Below are 20364 nucleotides of genomic sequence, written 5' to 3'. Positions count from 1 at the left end.
AACCAACCTCGCTGCCTGACAGGTGATATTCCACTCAAACTAAGCTCAGTATGCAGTACGTGTGTGATAAACGAGATGCATGACGGTCTAACAAAAATAGACACCCGCCAATTTAATTCCACTAAATTATGTTAATTGACCTTTTATAAACCGATGCATGATCGGTTAAATTCATTTTCGGCGGCTAACTGATCAAAGGTAAACCGTTAACATCCCTAACAGGCACATTTACATCTCTTACCATTCAAAACCCACACAGAAGATACTGAATTTAACCAAATTACTTTCAGATCTTAGTATTGGCAGATAAATTATGTGAATATTGTTCCTACATGACTCCTACAGAGAAAGACAGACTGTAATGTTTAACCGGTTCTATGGTGGCAGAACAGGGGTATTTAATTTACCTCAGTGGTGCTTTACAGCTTGATGAAGTCAAGAGTCTGGTTATGATAGACTGGGAGTGGTGTCTGTCATCTTGGTGCTTGTCAGGAGGTACGGAGAGTACCCACTTTCAGTCGCACATTCGGTGTACAGGCTGCATGCTCCCTGGGGCGCAGGGTGTGGGTGTGAAAGTCACAGGGACCACCCTCACTTCACTGGAAGCCTGTTAAAGGCTGGTACTGTACTTGTCATACGTCCTTCAGCTTGCATTATTGTGAATTATGGTTTTAAATCAAATCCTTTATCGTAGAAGAAAATACAGTATTATACCATCTCAATGTCGTTTTTGCTGAAAGTGATACATGTAATACCCTCATCTAATGTGACCTTCATTACCCTTCTTTGGACACTGTGTTAACTATCCTCCAAACGAGCTTCAATGCCATACAACACTCCTTCCGTGGCCTCCAACTGCTCTTAAACGCTAGTAAAACCAAATGCATGCTTTTCAACCGTTCGCTGCCCGAACCCGCCCGCCCGACTAGCATCACTACTCTGGACGGTTCTGACTTAGAGGATGTGGACAACTACAAATACCTAGGTGTCTGGCTAGACTGTAAACTCTCCTTCCAGACTCATATTAAACATCTCCAATCCAAAATTAAATCTAGAATCGGCTTCCTATTTCGCAACAAAGCCTCCTTCACTCACGCCGCCAAACATACCCTCGTAAAACTGACTATACTTCCGATCCTCGACATCACCAATGCCATTTACAAAATAGCTTCCAATGCTCTACTTACTCAGCAAACTGGATGTGGTCTTATCACACTGCCATCCGTTTTGTCACCAAAGCCTGTATGCTCTCGTTGGCTGGCCTACGCTACATATTCGTCGCCAGACCCACTGGCTCCAAGTCATCTATAAGTCCATGCTAGGTAAAGCTCCGCCTTATCTCAGCTCACTGGTCACGATAACAACACCCACCCGTAGCACGCGCTCCAGCAGGTATGTCTCACTGGTCATCCCCAAAACCAACACCTCCTTTGGCCGCCTTTCCTTCCAGTTCTCTGCTGCCAATGACTGTAACGAATTGCAAAAATTGCTGAAGCTGGATACTTATATTTCCCTCACTAACTTTAAACATCAGCTGTCTGAACAGCTAACCGATCACTGCAGCTGTACATAAGCCATCTGTGAATAGCCCACCCAATCTACCTACCTCATCCCCATATTGTTTTGATTTACTTTTCTGCTCTTTTGCACACCAGTATTTCTACTTGCACATCACCATCTGCTCATCTATCACCCCAGTGTTAATTTCCTAAATTGTTGTTTTGCACACACTGTATATAGACTTTTTTTACTATTGTGTTATCGACTGTACGCTTGTTTAATCCATGTGTAACTCTGTGTTTGTGTCGCACTGCTTTGCTCTATCTTGGCAAGGTCGCAGTTGTAAATGAGAACTTGTTCTCAACTAGCTTACGTGGTTAAATAAAGGTGAAATAAATAATAATAAAACTCCCTCCTCCTACCTCCCTTGGTCTGCAGCCTCGACTCCCATGGGAGAGCCGTGTGTTCCCGCTGTGTGAGGATGAGGCTCTAAGGTGTCATGAAGAGGAGCAGCAGGAGCCTCGCTGGGAGGAAAGGGAGAAGGCAGATTCCACCAGCAGCACAGATGACAGCAGCAGCTCTGTCCAGTCACCCCCATTCTCAGCCTTGTCCAGTACATCACCACCACCTGCTGGAGACGATGAGAACAACACACTTACTGCAGTCACCTGAAACGACTTGGCTTTACCATGGCAAAGGTACATCACAGCCACTGACAAAAAGTTTCACTTTTTATTGTTAATATATGTAGATTTAAAATATTTCATGTACAGTGCTTTATACAAGTGTATAGGTTTAATAATAATAACAATAAAAATAAAATAAAAACAGTTGTACTGTATTGCTCCCGATTGGCACAGCGGTCTAAGGCACTGCATATCAGTGCAAGAGGCGTCACTACAGACCCTGGTTCGATTCCAGGCTGTTTTACAACTGGTGTTATGCTGGTGAATGAGGACCCAAAAGCGACTTAACAAAAACAGAGTCTTTATTCCAGTCTTAAACAAAACGGTACTCCAGGATATATCTTAGATGACACCTGCTCACACGCAGCATCTGTTGAAGGCAAAAACACGACAGGGCGGAACCAGGACACAGAACAGCAAACATCAAACAAAGATCCGACAAGGACAGAAGCGGAAAACAGAGGGAGAAATAGGAACTCTAATCAGAGGGCAAAATAGGGGACAGGTGTGAAAGATTAAATGAGGTAGTTAGGAGAATGAGGAACAGCTGGGAGCAGGAACGGAACGATAGAGAGAGAGCAAGAGAGGGAGGGGAAGAGAGAGGGATAGAAAGAGGGAAAGAACCTACTAAGACCAGCAGAGGGAGACAAATGGAAGGGAAGCACAGGGACAAGACATGATAATCAAATGACAAAAACATGACAGTACCCCCCCACTCACCGAGCGCCTCCTGGCGCACTCGAGGAGGAACCCTGGCGGCAACGGAGGAAATCATCAATCAACGAACGGTCCAGAACGTCCCGAGATGGAACCCAACTCCTCTCCTCAGGACCGTAACCCTCCCAATCCACTAAGTACTGGTGACCACGTCCTCGAGAACGCATGTCCATGATCTTCCGTACCTTGTAAATAGGTGCGCCCTCGACAAGGACGGGAGGGGGGGAGGGAAGACGAACGGGAGCGCGAAGAAAAGGCTTGACACAAGAGACATGGAAGACAGGGTGGACGCGACGAAGATGTCGCGGAAGAAGCAGTCGCACAGCGACAGGATTGACGACCTGAGAGACACGGAACGGACCAATGAACCGCGGAGTCAACTTGCGAGAAGCTGTCGTAAGGGGAAGGTTACGAGTGGAAAGCCACACTCTCTGACCGCGACAATACCTAGGACTCTTAATCCTACGTTTATTGGCGGCTCTCACAGTCTGCGCCCTGTAACGGCAAAGTGCAGACCTGACCCTCCTCCAAGTGCGCTCACAACGTTGGACAAAAGCCTGAGCGGAGGGAACGCTGGACTCGGCGAGCTGGGACGAGAACAGAGGAGGCTGGTAACCAAGACTACTCTGAAACGGAGATAGCCCGGTAGCAGACGAAGGAAGCGAGTTGTGAGCGTACTCAGCCCAGGGGAGCTGTTCTGCCCAAGACGCAGGGTTTCGAAACGAAAGGCTGCGTAAAATGCGACCAATCGACTGATTGGCCCTTTCTGCTTGACCGTTAGACTGGGGATGAAACCCGGAAGAGAGACTGACGGAAGCACCGATCAAACGACAGAACTCCCTCCAAAACTGTGACGTGAATTGCGGACCTCTGTCTGAAACGGCGTCTAACGGGAGGCCATGAATTCTGAACACATTCTCAATGATGATTTGTGCCGTCTCCTTAGCGGAAGGAAGCTTAGCGAGGGGAATGAAATGTGCCGCCTTAGAGAACCTATCGATAACCGTAAGAATCACAGTCTTCCCCGCAGACGAAGGCAGACCGGTAATAAAGTCTAAGGCGATGTGAGACCATGGTCGAGAAGGAATGGGAAGCGGTCTGAGACGACCGGCAGGAGGAGAGTTACCTGACTTAGTCTGCGCGCAGTCCGAACAAGCAGCCACGAAACGGCGCGTGTCCCGCTCCTGAGTAGGCCACCAAAACCGCTGGCGAATAGAAGCAAGCGTACCCCGAACACCGGGGTGGCCAGCTAACTTGGCAGAATGAGCCCACTGAAGAACAGCCAGACGAGTAGAGACAGGAACAAACAGAAGGTTACTAGGACAAGCGCGCGGCGACGCAGTGTGAGTGAGCGCTTGCTTTACCTGTCTCTCAATTCCCCAGACAGTCAACCCGACAACACGCCCTTCAGGGAGAATCCCCTCGGGGTCGGTAGAAACCACAGAAGAACTAAAGAGACGGGATAAGGCATCAGGCTTGGTGTTCTTATTTCCCGGGCGATAGGAAATCACGAACTCAAAACGAGCGAAAAACAACGCCCAACGAGCTTGACGTGCATTAAGTCGTTTGGCAGAACGGATGTACTCAAGGTTCTTATGGTCAGTCCAAACGACAAAAGGAACGGTCGCCCCCTCCAACCACTGTCGCCATTCGCCTATGGCTAAGCGGATAGCGAGCAGTTCGCGGTTACCCACATCATAGTTGCGTTCCGATGGCGACAGGCGATGAGAAAAGTAAGCGCAAGGATGAACCTTATCGTCAGACTGGAAGCGCTGGGACAGAATGGCTCCCACGCCCACCTCTGAAGCGTCAACCTCGACAATAAATTGTTTAGTGACGTCAGGAGTAACAAGGATAGGAGCGGATGTAAAACGCTTCTTGAGGAGATCAAAAGCTCCCTGGGCGGAACCGGACCACTTAAAGCAAGTCTTGACAGAAGTCAGAGCTGTGAGAGGGGCAGCCACTTGACCGAAATTACGAATGAAACGCCGATAGAAATTAGCGAAACCGAGAAAACGCTGCAACTCGACACGTGACTTAGGAACGGGCCAATCGCTGACAGCCTGGACCTTAGCGGGATCCATCTGAATGCCTTCAGCGGAAATAACAGAACCAAGAAAAGTGACAGAGGAGACATGAAAGGCGCACTTCTCAGCCTTCACGTAGAGACAATTCTCTAAAAGGCGCTGGAGTACACGTCGAACGTGCTGAACATGAATCTCGAGTGACGATGAAAAAATCAGGATATCGTCAAGGTAAACGAAAACAAAGATGTTCAGCATGTCTCTCAGTACATCATTAACTAATGCCTGAAAGACAGCTGGAGCATTAGAGAGACCGAACGGCAGAACCCGGTATTCAAAATGCCCTAACGGAGTGTTAAACGCCGTTTTCCACTCGTCCCCCTCTCTGATGCGTACGAGATGGTAAGCGTTACGAAGGTCCAACTTAGTAAAGAACCTGGCTCCCTGCAGCATCTCAAAGGCTGACGACATAAGGGGAAGCGGATAACGATTCTTAACCGTTATGTCATTCAGCCCTCGATAATCCACGCAGGGGCGCAGAGTACCGTCCTTCTTCTTAACAAAGAAAAACCCCGCACCGGCGGGAGAGGAAGAAGGCACCACGGTACCGGCGTCGAGAGAAACAGACAGATAATCCTCGAGAGCCTTACGTTCGGGAGCCGACAGAGAGTATAGTCTACCCCGAGGGGGAGTGGTCCCCGGAAGGAGATCAATACAACAATCATACGACCGGTGAGGAGGAAGAGAGTTGGCTCTGGACCGACTGAAGACCGTGCGTAGATCATGATATTCCTCCGGCACACCTGTCAAATCCCCAGGTTCCTCCTGAGTAGAGGGGACACAAGAAACAGGAGGGATAGCAGACATTAAACACTTCACATGACAAGAAACGTTCCAGGATAGGATAGAATTACTAGACCAATTAATAGAAGGATTATGACATACTAGCCAGGGATGACCCAAAACAACAGGTGTAAAAGGTGAACGAAAAATCAAAAAGGAAATGGTCTCACTGTGGTTACCAGATACTGTGAGGGTTAAAGGTAGTGTCTCACATCTGATACTGGGGAGAGAACTACCATCTAAGGCGAACATGGGCGTGGGCCTCCCTAACTGTCTGAGAGGAATGTCATGTTTCCGAGCCCATGCTTCGTCCATAAAACAACCCTCAGCCCCAGAGTCTATCAAGGCACTGCAGGAAGCAGCCGAACCGGTCCAGCGTAGATGGACCGACAAGGTAGTACAGGATCTTGATGGAGAGACCTGAGTAGTAGCGCTCACCAGTAGCCCTCCGCTTACTGATGAGCTCTGGCTTTTACTGGACATGACATGACAAAATGTCCAGCAGAACCGCAATAGAGACAAAGGCGGTTGGTGATTCTCCGTTCCCTCTCCTTAGTCGAGATGCGAATACCTCCCAGCTGCATGGGCTCAGTCTCTGAGCCGATGGGAGAAGATGGTTGAAATGCGGAGAGGGGAAACACCGTTAACGCGAGCTCTCTTCCACGAGCTCGGTGACGAAGATCTACCCGTCGTTCTATGCGGATGGCGAGTGCAATCAAAGAGTCCACGCTGGAAGGAACCTCCCGGGAGAGAATCTCATCCTTAACCTCAGCGTGAAGTCCCTCCAGAAAACGAGCGAGCAACGCCGGCTCGTTCCAGTCACTGGATGCAGCAAGAGTGCGAAACTCTATAGAGTAATCCGTTATGGATCGATCACCTTGACATAGGGAAGCCAGGACCCTGGAAGCCTCCTTCCCAAAAACTGAACGATCAAAAACCCGTATCATCTCCTCTTTAAAGCTCTGATAATCCTTAGTACACTCAGCCCTTGCCTCCCAGATAGCTGTGCCCCACTCCCGAGCCCGACCAGTAAGGAGTGATATGACGTAGGCGATCCGAGCTCTCTCTCGTGAGTATGTGTTGGGCTGGAGAGAAAACACAATATCACACTGGGTGAGAAAGGAGCGGCACTCAGTGGGTTGCCCAGAGTAACATGGTGGGTTATTAACCCTAGGTTCCGAAGACTCGGAAGACCAGGAAGTAGCAGGTGGCACGAGACGAAGACTCTGAAACTGTCCTGAGAGGTTGGAAACCTGAGCGGCCAGGGTCTCAACGGCATGACGAGCAGCAGACAATTCCTGCTCGTGTCTGCCGAGCATTGCTCCCTGGATCTCGATGGCAGTGTTGCGAGAATCCGTAGTCGCTGGGTCCATTGTGGTCGGATCTTTCTGTTATGCTGGTGAATGAGGACCCAAAAGCGACTTAACAAAAACAGAGTCTTTATTCCAGTCTTAAACAAAACGGTACTCCAGGATATATCTTAGATGACACCTGCTCACACGCAGCATCTGTTGAAGGCAAAAACACGACAGGGCGGAACCAGGACACAGAACAGCAAACATCAAACAAAGATCCGACAAGGACAGAAGCGGAAAACAGAGGGAGAAATAGGAACTCTAATCAGAGGGCAAAATAGGGGACAGGTGTGAAAGATTAAATGAGGTAGTTAGGAGAATGAGGAACAGCTGGGAGCAGGAACGGAACGATAGAGAGAGAGCAAGAGAGGGAGGGGAAGAGAGAGGGATAGAAAGAGGGAAAGAACCTACTAAGACCAGCAGAGGGAGACAAATGGAAGGGAAGCACAGGGACAAGACATGATAATCAAATGACAAAAACATGACAACTGGCCGTGATTGGGAGTCCCAATTGGCCCAGCGTCGTCCGGGTTTGGCCGGGGTAGGCCATCATTGTAAATAAGAATTTGTTTTTAACTGACTTGCCTAGTTATATAAAGGTTAAATAAATAAAACATATAGCAAGGATGGATTTGTTATGAAACAATAGAAGTTTATGAGACCAACTACATGTAACTGCACCCACTCATCCATTGGTTAATGGTAAATTAATGGTTATATATGGCAAGAGTGTTCCACGTTGTTTTAACTACCTGTGTTGGCTCTCCTCTCCAGATCCTTTCAGGAGTTTAGGATACCCAAACGGACCCAAAGGGACAGAGATACAAGAGGAGGCCTGAACTCCCTGGAGTAGATGTCGCACATTATGTGTACCTCATTTTAATGTACACTTGTATTTTATTTGGGTTCAAATGTTTTGGAGTGTTCTTTATTTATTTAAAACATTGTGATTTGTTTCATTCCTTTCAGTTCCTCTGCTGTATTTTAAGGTTTTGGATGGGATTGTGTTGGACATTCAACATGTAGACATTTAACATTTTTAAAGTTACCCTGACCTGCATTCATATTGAAGATCTGTGTACCAGTGCACAATCGATCGTAACCTTGGCTGACAATGTACCATAGTATGTAAATAGTTGTTGCCTGTTATTTATTTTACGTTTCAAGACGTGTCTGATAATGCAATCTTAACCTATAGTTTTATATACACTACCGTTCAAGACTTTGGGGTCACTTGGAGATGTCCTTGTTTTTGAAAGAAAAGCAATTTTTTTGTCCATTTAAAACAACATCAAGTTGATCAGAAATACAGTGTAGACATTGTTAATGTTGAAAATGACTATTGTAGCTGGAAATGGCTGATTTTTAATGATATATCTACATAGGCGTACAGAGGCCCATTATGAGCAACTATCACTCCTTTGTTCCAATGGCACGTTGTGTTAGCTAATCAAAGTTTATCATTTTAAAAGGCTAATTGATCATTAGAAAAACCTTTTGTAATTATGTTAGCACAGCTGAAAACTGTTGTTCTGATTGAAGAAGCAATAAAACTGGCCTTCTTTAGACTAGTTGAGTATCTGGAGCATCAGCATGTGTGGGTTCGATTACTGGCTCAAAATGGCCAGAAACAAATAACTTTCTTCTGAAACTCGTCAGTCTAATGTCTATCTTGGCTAGTAGGCCAGCATCCGGGAGTCGCATCTTCACTGTTGGCGTTGAGACTGATGTTTTGCGGGTACTATTTAATGAATCTGCCAGTTGAGGACTTGTGAGGCGTCTGTTTCTCAAACTAGACACTTAAATGTAATTAAATGTACTCCTCTTGCTCAGTTGTGTACTGGGGTCTCCCACTCCTCTTTCTATTCTGGTTAGGGCCAGTTTGCGCTGTTATGTTAAGGGAGTATTACACAGCGTTGTATGAGATCTTCAGTTTCTTGGCAATTTCTCACATGGAATAGCCTTCATTTCTCAAAACAAGACTAGACTGACGAGTTTCAGAAGAAAGTTCTTTGTTTCTGGCCATTTTGAGCCTGTAATCGAACCCACAAATGCTGATGCACCAGATACTCAACTAGTCTAAAGAAGGCCAGTTTTATTGCTTTAATCAGAACAATAGTTTTCAGCTGTGCTAACATTATTGCAAAAGGGTTTTCTAATGACCAATTAGCCTTTTAAAATGATAAACTTGGATTAGTAACACAACTTGCCAATGGAACACAGGAGTGATGGTTGCTGATAATGGGCCTCTGTACGCCTATGTAGATATTCCATAAAAAGTCTGCCGTTTGTATTTTGTATTTCTTTTTCACCCGTTTATTTCTTGGTAAGCAGATTTGTCTGTATAAAAATTGTATGAAAAAAACAAACGGTAAGGTTTTTAGTTGGCGTATTGCTTGTCTGAGTTTGACAGCGGTGTCATCTCTGTTGACGACTTAAAAATGATTTAGGCCACTGTTGTCTGACTATTGTTGTCACATTAAGGACAAAACAGACTGCCGACAAACGGTTAAAAGCAGCGGGAAAGTTGACTTATCGCAACCGACCACAGAACATCGGATGCCAGTTTCTGTTCATGTCCCGATGATTCTACAGGTGAACTTCTGTGCTGGCAGAGGTTCGTTAAGGTGTCTTTCTGTGTTACTGTATTGAGCAGTCAAAACAGTTACTGTGTAATGACTGTTTTACCCGTGCTCAACAAAGTGTGGCGCTGTTGTCTTTTATAAGAATGTAGTGGGACACAAACTGTTAAGTTAGAGGCCTTAAAAGAAGTTTGTGAATATACCATTTTAACCTTCAGTAGCATCAGCAGGGGGTGTGTCCCAAATGTCAAAGTATTCTCTAGAGCTCTACTTTTAACCAGGGCCCATATAGCTCAGGTCAAAAGTAGTACACTGTAGGGAATAGGATGCCATTTGGAAGGCTAATTGCAGGCAAGTAGCTCTCAATGTTATCAGCTCCAACTGAGGCAAGCTTGGAGAACAAGGGTGGAGGAGGGGGTTGTATCTAATGAGATTCATTTTCCTCTCCTTCATTATCCCTGACCTGTAAACTAGGGGAGCCATTGCCCTTATACCATCTGTGAAGTGTGCTTAAAGGAGCAATTAAGTTTGTTTGTTTTTTAAAGAAGATTTTTGCATTATATATTTTTTACGTAAGTTTGAAATAACACTGCAATTGTGAAAATGATGAAAATGACCGTTTAGTTTAAGAGCTGTTTGAAAAAATGCCTGGAATTTCAGCCTGTTCAGGTGAACTTTTGTCCCAATGTGATCTGATTATGGCTAAGGGGGTGGGCTATTGACCATCCTATCAGCCAATCAGGGCTGTATATGTACAGTGGCTTGCAAAAGTATTCACCCCCTTTGTCACGTTCCTGACCTGTTTCTGTTAGTTTTGTATGTGTTAGTTGGTCAGGACGTGAGTTTGGGTGGGCAGTCTATGTTTTCTGTTTCTATGTTTGTTTAAGGGTTGCCTGGTATGGCTCTCAATTAGAGGCAGGTGTTTGGCGTTTCCTCTAATTGAGAGTCATATTAAGGTAGGTGTTTTCACACTGTTTGTTGTGGGTGGTTGTCTCCTGTGTCTGTGTATGTCGTTGCGCCACACGGGACTGTTTTCGGTTTGTTTGTATGTTCGTTCTTTTATGTAGTCAGTTTTCCCTGTTCATGCGTTCTTCGTGTTTCATGTAAAGTTCGTCGTCCAGGTCTGTCTACATCGTTTATTTGTTTTGTAATTATCCAAGTGTATTTCGTTTCGTCTTCGTCTTGTTAAATAAATTCATTATGTCATATTCAAACGCTGCGTTTTGGTCAAATCCCTGCTCCTCTTCGGATGAAGAGGAGGAAGAAAGCCGTTACACCCTTGGCATTTTTCCTATTTTGATACCTTGCAACCTGGAATTAAAATAGATTTTTGGGGTGTTTGTATCATTTGATTTACACAACATGCCTACCACTTTGAAGATGCAAGATATTTTTTTGTGAACCAAACAAGAAATAAGACAAAAAAACAGAACTTGAGCGTGCATAACTATTCACCCCCCCAAAGTCAATACTTTGTAGAGCCACCTTTTGCAGCAATTACAGCTGCAAGTCTCTTGGGGTATGTCTCTATAAGCTTGGCACATCTAGCCACTGGGATTTTTGCCCGTTCAAGGCAAAACTGCTCCAGCTTCAAGTTGGATGGATTCCACTGGTGTACAGCAATTTCTAAATCATACCACAGATTCTCAATTGGATCAATTGCTTTGATTAGGCCATTCCAATACATTTTAAATGTTTCCCCTTAAACCACTCAAGTCTTGCTTTAGCAGTATGCTTAGGGTCATTGCCCTGCTGGAAGGTGAACCTCTGTCCCAGTCTCAAGTCTCTGGACGACAAACAGTTTTCCCTCAAGAATTTCCCTGTATTTAGCGCAGTCCATCATTCCTTCAGTTCTGACCAGTTTCTCGGTCCCTACCGATGGAAAAACATCCCCACAGCATGATGCTACCACCACCATGCTTTACTGTGGGGATGGTGTTCTCGGGGTGATGAGAGGTGTTGGGTTTGCGCCAGACATAGTGTTTTCCTTGATGGCCAAAAAGTTCAATTTTAGTCTCATTTTACCAGAGTACCTTCTTCCATATGTTTGGGGAGTTTCCCACATGCCTTTTGGCGAAAACCAAATGTGTTTGCTTATTTTTTTCTTGCCACTCTTCCGTAGTGCCCAGCTCTGTGGAGTGTATTTCTTAAAGTGTTCCTATGGACAGATACTCCAATCTCCGCCGTGGAGCTTTGCAGCTCCTTCAGGGGTCTCTTTGTTGCCTCTAAATTTAATGCCCTCCTTGCCTGGTCTGTGAGTTTTGGTGGGCAGCCCTTTCTTGGCAGGTTTGTTGTGGTGCCATATTCTTTCCATTTTTTTATAATGGATTTAATGGTGCTCTGTGGGATGTTCAAAGTCTCAGATATTTTTTATAACCCAACCCTGATCTGTACTTCTCCACAACTTTGTCCCTGACCTGTTTGGAGAGCTCCTTGGTCTTCATGGTGCCACTTGCTTGGTGGTATTCCTTGCTTAGTGGTGTTGCAGACCCTGGGGCTTTTCAGAACAGGTGTATATATACTGAGGTCATGTGACAGATCATGTGACACTTAGATAGCACACAGGTGGACTTGATTAAACTAATTATGTGACTTCTGAAGATAATTGGTTGCACCAGATCTTATTTAGGGGCTTCATAGCAAGGGGGTGAATACATATGCACGCAGCACTTTTCCATATCATTCTTTTAAACAAGTATTTTTTTTATTCTCTCATTTCACCAATTTGGACTATTTTGTGTACGTCCATTACATGAAATCCAAATAAAAATCTATTTAAATGACAGGTTGTACTGCAACAAAATAGGAAAAACGCCAAGGGGGATGAATACTTTTGCAAGGCACTGTAAATATCTTCACATAAGTTTCATAACGCCCACACAATCAGGCTGAGCTTTTTAAGCGCCAAAGGAGGCTCAGGGAAATAAATGTTGTTTACATTAAATTAACACACTGATTTAGTAGAGGTACAGTGATGAAATAAAATTACAGACTGCATGGGGGCTTTAAACCTTCAAGCAGAATGCATCCATAGCTGCAGGAAGCTGGGTGGGGGTGCTGTGACTTCATTTCGGGGGGGGGGGGGGGGGCAAAGATGGCTGTATTGGTCCACTAATCCATGACTAGTAAAGGCCCAGTGAAGTACGTTTGTGGAATGTTTTTTTCTCCAATATATTTTTTAAAATAGTTTTCATTATTGTTCTGATTTTTCAGGGGGTGCTGCAGCACCCTTAGCATCCCTAGTTCCCTTGGCTATGCACCCATCACATCCCTCGGCTATGCACCCATCACATCCCTCGGCTATGCACCCATCACATAACATCAAAAGGCAAAGCCAAGGAAAAGGTCTATTTACTCACTGTGAAGTAGTATCTGTTTCGCATTTTATTATAAGGTGTAAAGTGTTTCCACAATAGGCCTACTGGGTATGACCAGGAAAAAACATCAACATGACCTAACCAGCCTGGTGGACTAGGCCTACATCCCAAGTGGCACCCTATTTGCAGTATAGGGGTCTGCCAAAAGTAACGCACTATATAGGAAATGGGGTGCCATTTGGGACAAAGTCCAGGCTACTAACTACTGTATGTAGTAGTAGGTGACCCTAACTACCCTTTCACTGTGTGGCTGTGTTGCTGTTTATGAGGGTTGACCTGAAACAAGGTTAGGGTATTGATCTGTCATGATGAGAAAAGCCTGTCGGCTCCAATGCGTTTTAGTGAGTCATAACTAACACCATATGTGCATCCCAAATGGCATTCTATTCCCTATACAGTCTTGAGCAGTTATTGTCTATTGATACTCTGTATTATGTCATGTTTTGTGTGGACACCAGGAAAAGTAGCTGCTGCTTCAGCAACCGTGAATGGGGATCCTAATAAAATACTAAATACTAGTCCGATAGCCATTAGGGGGAACACATTTTTTGACGGAACATTTGCGTATGGGTCTTGGTCAAGTAGTGCACTATAAAGGGCATAGGGTGCCAGCAGTCATCCTGCTCACTGTACTTCACATAAGTCTGCCTGCCCACAATGCATTGTGTGCAAGCTGTTTGCTGTGTGCAAAATGGTAGCCTACCTAAAGAACTGATAGGCTGGTGTTGAGTGCTGTTTTGAATGTCAAAATAGCACTCCATTAATAATATCATCCTAACCAAGTGTCATAGTCATTTGCTTTTATTAGAAATGGAAATGTTATGTTAGGATTTTACTCCATGGTTCACTGTAACACATTTTGCTACATCCTCTATAGCCTGTGAGTTATACTAGGCAGACATGTGCAGTGTATATAATAGACCTGTACTGAATTCGTTAGCGCCCCTCTTGAAATACTTACGGTAGTCACGGAGTAGCGGGAGGGGTGAAGTGGGCCCAGGATTCCGTTGCCAGTTACTGTGCTCTGAGAACGAGTTCTACTGCAAAGCCACTGCAACGAACAGGTATGATGACATATTTATATATATATAGATGAAAACCATAATGTAAGTGGAAAATGGTCATGTGTTTTTGCCTGTATCTTCTATTTTATTCATTCATATCACCTTGTTGGATGTATTAAGTTTTCTCATTGTGTGCATCAGTGCATGAATTAATATAAATAATTTGAGGTACTCAATTGAATTGATTCAGAGAAAGGACGCATTGTTCATTGCGACTGTGTCTGACTGCCGAAGAGTGCTGGGACATATTCTGTGGACATTTCAAATGCGACCTACCTCTGCATTTTTTCTTTATTTAAAAATGTCACATTTGAAGATTGTCCATGATGGGTCACCTAGAATGGTAAATTGGTAGTTTGTTGGCGGCAGTAGTCTATTGAACCAATCAATCATCTTATCTTGGTAGCCCACATGAAATAAAAGCATTATTGATATAATTCGTATGCTGTTATAACCTAGTTATGCTAATTACTGAACGCATAGTCGGCGCCGCAGGGAGAACGGTCCGTCGTTGTCTGCCTCAGCCAGTCTACTACGCGGGTGAATTTGACGCGCTGCTTTAGTTAGGTCCAGCGCGTATGGTGCTGAAACATCGGTAGTCCCGGTTTACTCACGACCGATTGTGTAAGCTACCAAAACCTTCTCTCCCTGTTCCGTTTTTAAAAATGCCTACCGCAGATGTTTCTAATGATAGGCTATGCTATTGTTTTACTTGTTGCAATTGTTCAGTGGTGATTTAGACAGATATCATCTTCATTATCTATGATTAGGCTCCAGTTGTTGCATCGTTTTCGACTAGGGGAGCTTGGCAGGTAGGCTGTAGATCAGGGATGGGCAACTTTAATTAATGGGGGTGGGGGCCACAAAAAATCTGAACATGAGGGGCCGCAGTTGCTCACGGGTCTGCATACCCACATCATTAGAACCACCAAGCAGAGACAGATTTTTGTACGTTTTAGAGTGAATTTCTTGCAATTCTACAAATTGTGCCATGGGGTGTAGAACAAATGTTGCAGTTTTAAAGCAAGTTTGCTGCCATTCTACACATTTTGCCATGGGACGGAGAGAAGATATTTGCAATTTTATAACTAATTTCATGCAATTTTACTGATTTTGCCATCGGTGGAGAGGAAAATGAGCTGTTTATTACAGCTAATTTCCTGCAATTCTACACATTTTGCCATAGGGTGGAGAGAATGTTTGCTGTTTTTAATATGATATCTGAGTGGGACTGACTAACAAAATCAATTGGGGCCCACACACCGGTAATTCACCCATGATAGCAAGTTTAGATAGATGGCTGCTAAACTAATTTAGCAATCCAAAAAATATTAGGTGACATAAAAAGAAGAAAAAAAAGATCAGAGGGCCTTCAGAAGAGGGCACACAGGCCCATCCCTGCTATAGAGGATCTATAATTCTTGACGGTGCGAACCCAGTGCAGCCTAATGGAATGACTGTGGAAGCAATAGAAGGGATGGTTCTTGAGGCTTAGACGAAATTGGTGCCCCACTGCCCTCTTCCTCTCTCTGTCTGTATTTCTGTCGTTCTGTCTGTCTGCCTGTATTTCTCACACACACACAAGATTCTGAGTCATAAGATTGTCTTGGTTAATTATCATGGCAATTCAACAATAGCCTACCCTAATGTATATGTAGGAGCATTGTGTTTGATATACATGTTGTTTTTCTCGATGGCGGTATTCACTATGGATCAGTCTAATCTCAAAGACACCTTTTAATTCATGTATGTTATTATCATTATGTTACAATAGGATTGCACACAATAACTTGTAGAAAACATTGTTCGGATGAATTGTTTATTTCACTTTTGTATGTTATCTACCTCCACTTGCTTTGGCAATGTTAACACATGTTTCCCATGCCAATAAAGCCCCTTGAATTGAATTGAATTGAATCCCCCTTGACAACAGAGAGGATGAATATCATGACTTATGATGATGAATTGTATTTTTTCCCTAGCCTTTACATTATAGTAGTTATGAGCAGACGTCTAATGAGTAAGCCTGGATACCAGTCTGTTTATGCTCTCTTGCCAACTCCTCATGGAATTTAGGCATGCCAATGAGAGACGAGGAGTTGGCAAGAGATCCAAAACAGACTGGCATCTAGGCTAGTAATGAGTGTGTTTCCACTGCCTCTGTGCAGCACAGTTACTGGGAGTAGAGTGTCCTTTGTATTCAGCTCCAAAGCTTTTGTTGAGAGAGCAATAGAGCACTGCTCTAGAACACTGCTCTTTAAATGCTGAAGCGGCCATTGTCCATTTTAGAGGCCTGTACTGCAGTGTTTCCCCTATATGCATTTTGCAGCCGCACACCGCCACTGTTATAACTTTTTATTTTACTCTGCGACTGCTGCTGAAAAAAATCCCAGGGGAAACTCTGTACTGTATATGACAACAAGGCATCAGGGTGAAGGTAAAACCTTGAGAGACTTCAGTCCAATACTAAACAGGTATTGAGTGGAACATACACTCTTAGAAAAAAAACATGCTATCTAGAACCTTAAAGGGTTCTTCGGCTGTCCCCAAAGGAGAACCCTTTCTACTGAGGGTTCTACATGGAACCAAAAAGGGTTCTACCTGGAACCAAAAAGGGTTCTCCTATGGGGACATAATAACCCCTTTGGAACCCTGTAGATGCTCTCCAGTGTAATCAGATATACATGATATTAAAGCTATATTGATTTCTTTCCTTCCCTGCTGGTTGTGGTCGTGTCCATAGGTTCAGGTATTAAAGACCTGATGCATTCAGGATGAGAATAGAGTCTCTCAAGGGCCTTCTCCCTCCCTCTCTCTGTCATCTGTCTCTCCATCTCTGTCTTTCTGTCTCTGTCTCGTCTCGGGGGAGTGATGGTTGATGGTCAGTCAGGCTTTCTTCTTGTGAGTTCCTATCACTGGCATGAGAACTCTTGAAGACTCCAGATATTATAGTCTTCCTGCTGGTGTCCTCTCTACTGACTGATAGACATCTGTTATCTGCGATCTGAGCCTGTCTGCCCATGGTCTGTGTGGACGTCTCTCTACTGGCCAGGGCAATACATCAAAGTATTTGTTCTTCCTTTGATACACGAGGAGAAATGTAACTGACTGAAGCAGAAAGTTGCATACTTCTGGATCATATAAATTGTGTTTGTGTGAACATGTTTTCCTACCTCATCAGGACCACAATGTCTTGACAAGTGTGTGTGTGCATGCGGGCCTACCTGTGCGTACCTGTGCCTACCTGTGCGTACCTGTGCCTACCTGTGTGTGTGTGTGTGTGTGTGTGTGTGTGTGTTCTTCCCCTAAGGACGGTGTACTTGGTGAACCAGGTCACCAGGCACCTGCTTTGGATATATTATTGTAATGTCTGTTATTTGGTTTACGTAGTCAAGTAAGGATGATATGCAAAGGCTGTGTGCAATGTGGTTGCAATGTAAGTCCACTGTTGAATGCCAGTTCCAGCTCTTTCAAATGCCATGCAAATGATATGGAAAGGAATTGTGTAGACGAGCATTTCTATGCAAGTCATTCTCCATAAGAAACAGTTTGGCTGTAACACCAGCTCTAAAAATGCTATCATTGAAAGCATACACATTTACATTTACCATGGGAAAGGCACATATTTGGTAGTAGCTTGTATAAATCAACCCATTAGAAATATAAAAGTTGACCTATCAAGACAATAAAGAGTGAATAGTTGTCTTTAACTGCGTAATATGTTTGGTTGATATATACTTGAGTCAATGAATCAGTCAGTGTGTAAGTAATCAAAATAGAAGGGCTGTGCATTAACAAGTAGCCAGTCACGCACACACACGCACACACACAAAGTAGGCCCCTGAGAGAGATTCCATGGACCACAGAAGGACTTCTGTTTCATTAACATTGAAGAGGTCTTTCTATGTCAATATTGATCACCCTTTCGCCTGCTGTGTTCCTGAGATAAAACGTTCAGTACCACTTCAGCACTGAGTTGCCTGGAAAAGACGAGGGAGTTGGTTTTTATGAATGAAAACCGTTGTGTAGTCCATTGTTTATAGAAAACAGACACACGCCAGTATTGAGTTGAGGGGATAAAGCCAGCCCAGTGTCAGGTTATTTAATGCCTAATCTCTAGTGATAGATCGAGGACATTAAAATAAATGCTAGCTATCTAGCGCACGCAAGTTTCTGGCGTGTGCCAAATGCCCATTTCTTATATAGTGTATTACTTTTGACCAGTGGTTCGTCCCAAATTACCATTTATTCCTTATTGGCCCTGGTCATATGTAGTGCACTAAATAGTGAATAGGGTGCCATTTGAGATGTAGCTGGGGTTGTGGGTTTTAAGTTGAGGTAATGTCATCAGGTTATGAGGTAATGCCAGCAGGTTATGAGGTAATGCCAGCAGGTTATGAGGTAATGCCAGCATGTTATGAGGTAATGTCAGCAGGTTATGATGTAATGTCAGCAGGTTATGATGTAATGTCAGCAGGTTATGAGGTAATGTCAGCAGGTTATGAGGTAATGCCAGCAGGTTATGAGGTAATGTCAGCAGGTTATGAGGTAATGCCAGCAGGTTATGAGGTAATGCCAGCAGGTTATGAGGTAATGTCAGCAGGTTATGTCAGAGTGGTGCAGCAGCAGTTTTAGCAGCAGGTCTGTCTGTCTGTCCCAGTGCTACTGCAGCCAGCCATAATCGAAACTCATGCTGTGTGTGTGTGTGTGTGTGTGTGTGTGTGTGTGTGTGTGTGTGTGTGTGTGTGTGTGTGTGTGTGTGTGTGTGTGTGTGCTCACACACACTACCCGGTGTGTGTGAGCAACAGCCAAAGGCTTGTACTCCCCACATACTCTGGCCAAATTCTGACGTAACTTGATGTTTGTGACGGCCCGTGCGTGTGCCTTCTAGGCTGTGTTCCAGGCCTTATTTCACAAACTGAGTCTTAAAGCTCACCTCTACAATAGTGGATGGAGAGGCCCTACTGCAGGGAGAATCAGGGCCATCACATCACTAGACTAGTAGCACCATCATTCAGTAGCCACAGGTCTATAGTTCCGCTGGGCTCTTGGTTCCAAGGTTCTGGTTTACTCACAGCTCTAGTAGTGCTCTGCCTGGTCTGAAGAGATGGGTACTGTCTTCCCTGGGTGTAGGAGTGGTGTGTGTGTGTGTGTAGTATGACCCGTCTGGCCCACCACCACCACCCTAAGTCATAGCCCTTCTCAGCTGACACTCATTAGGCTAAGCTGCCCAGACAGCTCCCTCCCTGTCCTGCCCTGTGGGCCGAGTTGCCAGTCTGGCACTATCCACCCATCCACCCTGCTGCACCAACTAACTCAGTGGGCCTGTCCCAAATGTCACCCGATTCCCTATATAGTGCAATACTTTTAACCAGGGCCCATAGGTAACTCCTTATATAAGGAATAGGATGCCATTTGGGACACTACCTAACTCTGTGGCTGCAGGCAGGCAGGCAGGCAGCAGTTTTGGTCACCCCAAGAGGATCTCTGCATCAATTACTGGAACAGGACTTATCTGCTGAGAGCTGAAGTCTCTGGGACCTTCAGTTTGCCTTGATATTGAGATCCAAGTTGTCCTCATTTTCGTCAGCTGTTGACTCAAGCAGACCTTGGTTGGTTGTTGTGTTTTAGAGCGACTCACAACAACAATTTAGGATGTATCCCAAATGGAACCATATTCCCTAATTAGTGCATTACTTTGGAACAGGGCCCTGGTCCAAAGTAGTTTACTATACACTCTTATAAAAAAGGGTTCCAAAAGCGTTCATCGGCTGTCTCGTAGTCCCAGTCGGGATTAGAATGTCGTGTCCCTGCCCGCCTGTGGGGAAAACAACCTGTGGTTACCTAGGCTCACAGCAAAAACTTGACCATTTTCAAACACAATTTTCTTGTTGTCGGCTTGTTTTAGTAAATTACAAATCTACATTCAAGAAAAGTGCAACATGTCTAAAGATTACTTTTCAACATTGCCTGCTCCCGAGCGTTCTCACTACTTATAAAAACATAATATTGTAGGGCTTCCCTCTTTTCATGCCCCTTTTCATGACTGTGCAAGCAGCCACGTGAGTGAGTGAGTGCTAGCTAGCTACCGACCAGAACATTAATCTAGCCAAGATCAACAACACAAACAAACAGACTACACAGCTACAAATAGTGACATGCATTACAAACGGTTTCCATTTAGAGTCATCTGTGGAAATGGTTTTACATGGAACC

The 20364-nt window shown here is 44.6% G+C and overlaps 2 protein-coding genes across 6 annotated transcripts in view; both read left to right on the top strand.

The window, feature by feature from the left end:
- The window catches only part of kansl1l (KAT8 regulatory NSL complex subunit 1-like), a 39532-nt gene extending 30964 nt beyond the window's left edge, over positions 1-8568 (top strand). Inside the window, 2 exon segments of the mRNA XM_055879243.1 lie at positions 1939-2198; positions 7900-8568. Of these exon segments, the coding sequence (XP_055735218.1) occupies positions 1939-2172 (234 nt within the window). The 3' untranslated portion in view covers positions 2173-2198; positions 7900-8568.
- Positions 8569-14043: 5475 nt separating this feature from the next.
- Positions 14044-20364, top strand: part of map2 (microtubule-associated protein 2) — a 139803-nt gene continuing 133482 nt past the window's right edge. For all 5 annotated transcript variants that reach the window (XM_055878277.1, XM_055878272.1, XM_055878282.1 and 2 more), the window contains exon 1: positions 14044-14148. The gene's annotated coding sequence lies outside the window, so the exon portion shown is untranslated. The remainder of the gene's footprint in view (positions 14149-20364) is intronic.

Source organism: Salvelinus fontinalis, chromosome 23, assembly GCF_029448725.1.
Source record: "Salvelinus fontinalis isolate EN_2023a chromosome 23, ASM2944872v1, whole genome shotgun sequence".
Taxonomy (NCBI): domain Eukaryota; kingdom Metazoa; phylum Chordata; class Actinopteri; order Salmoniformes; family Salmonidae; genus Salvelinus; species Salvelinus fontinalis.
The sequence above is the reverse complement of the archived record's forward strand: the minus strand, read 5'-3'. Positions and strand labels throughout refer to the sequence as shown.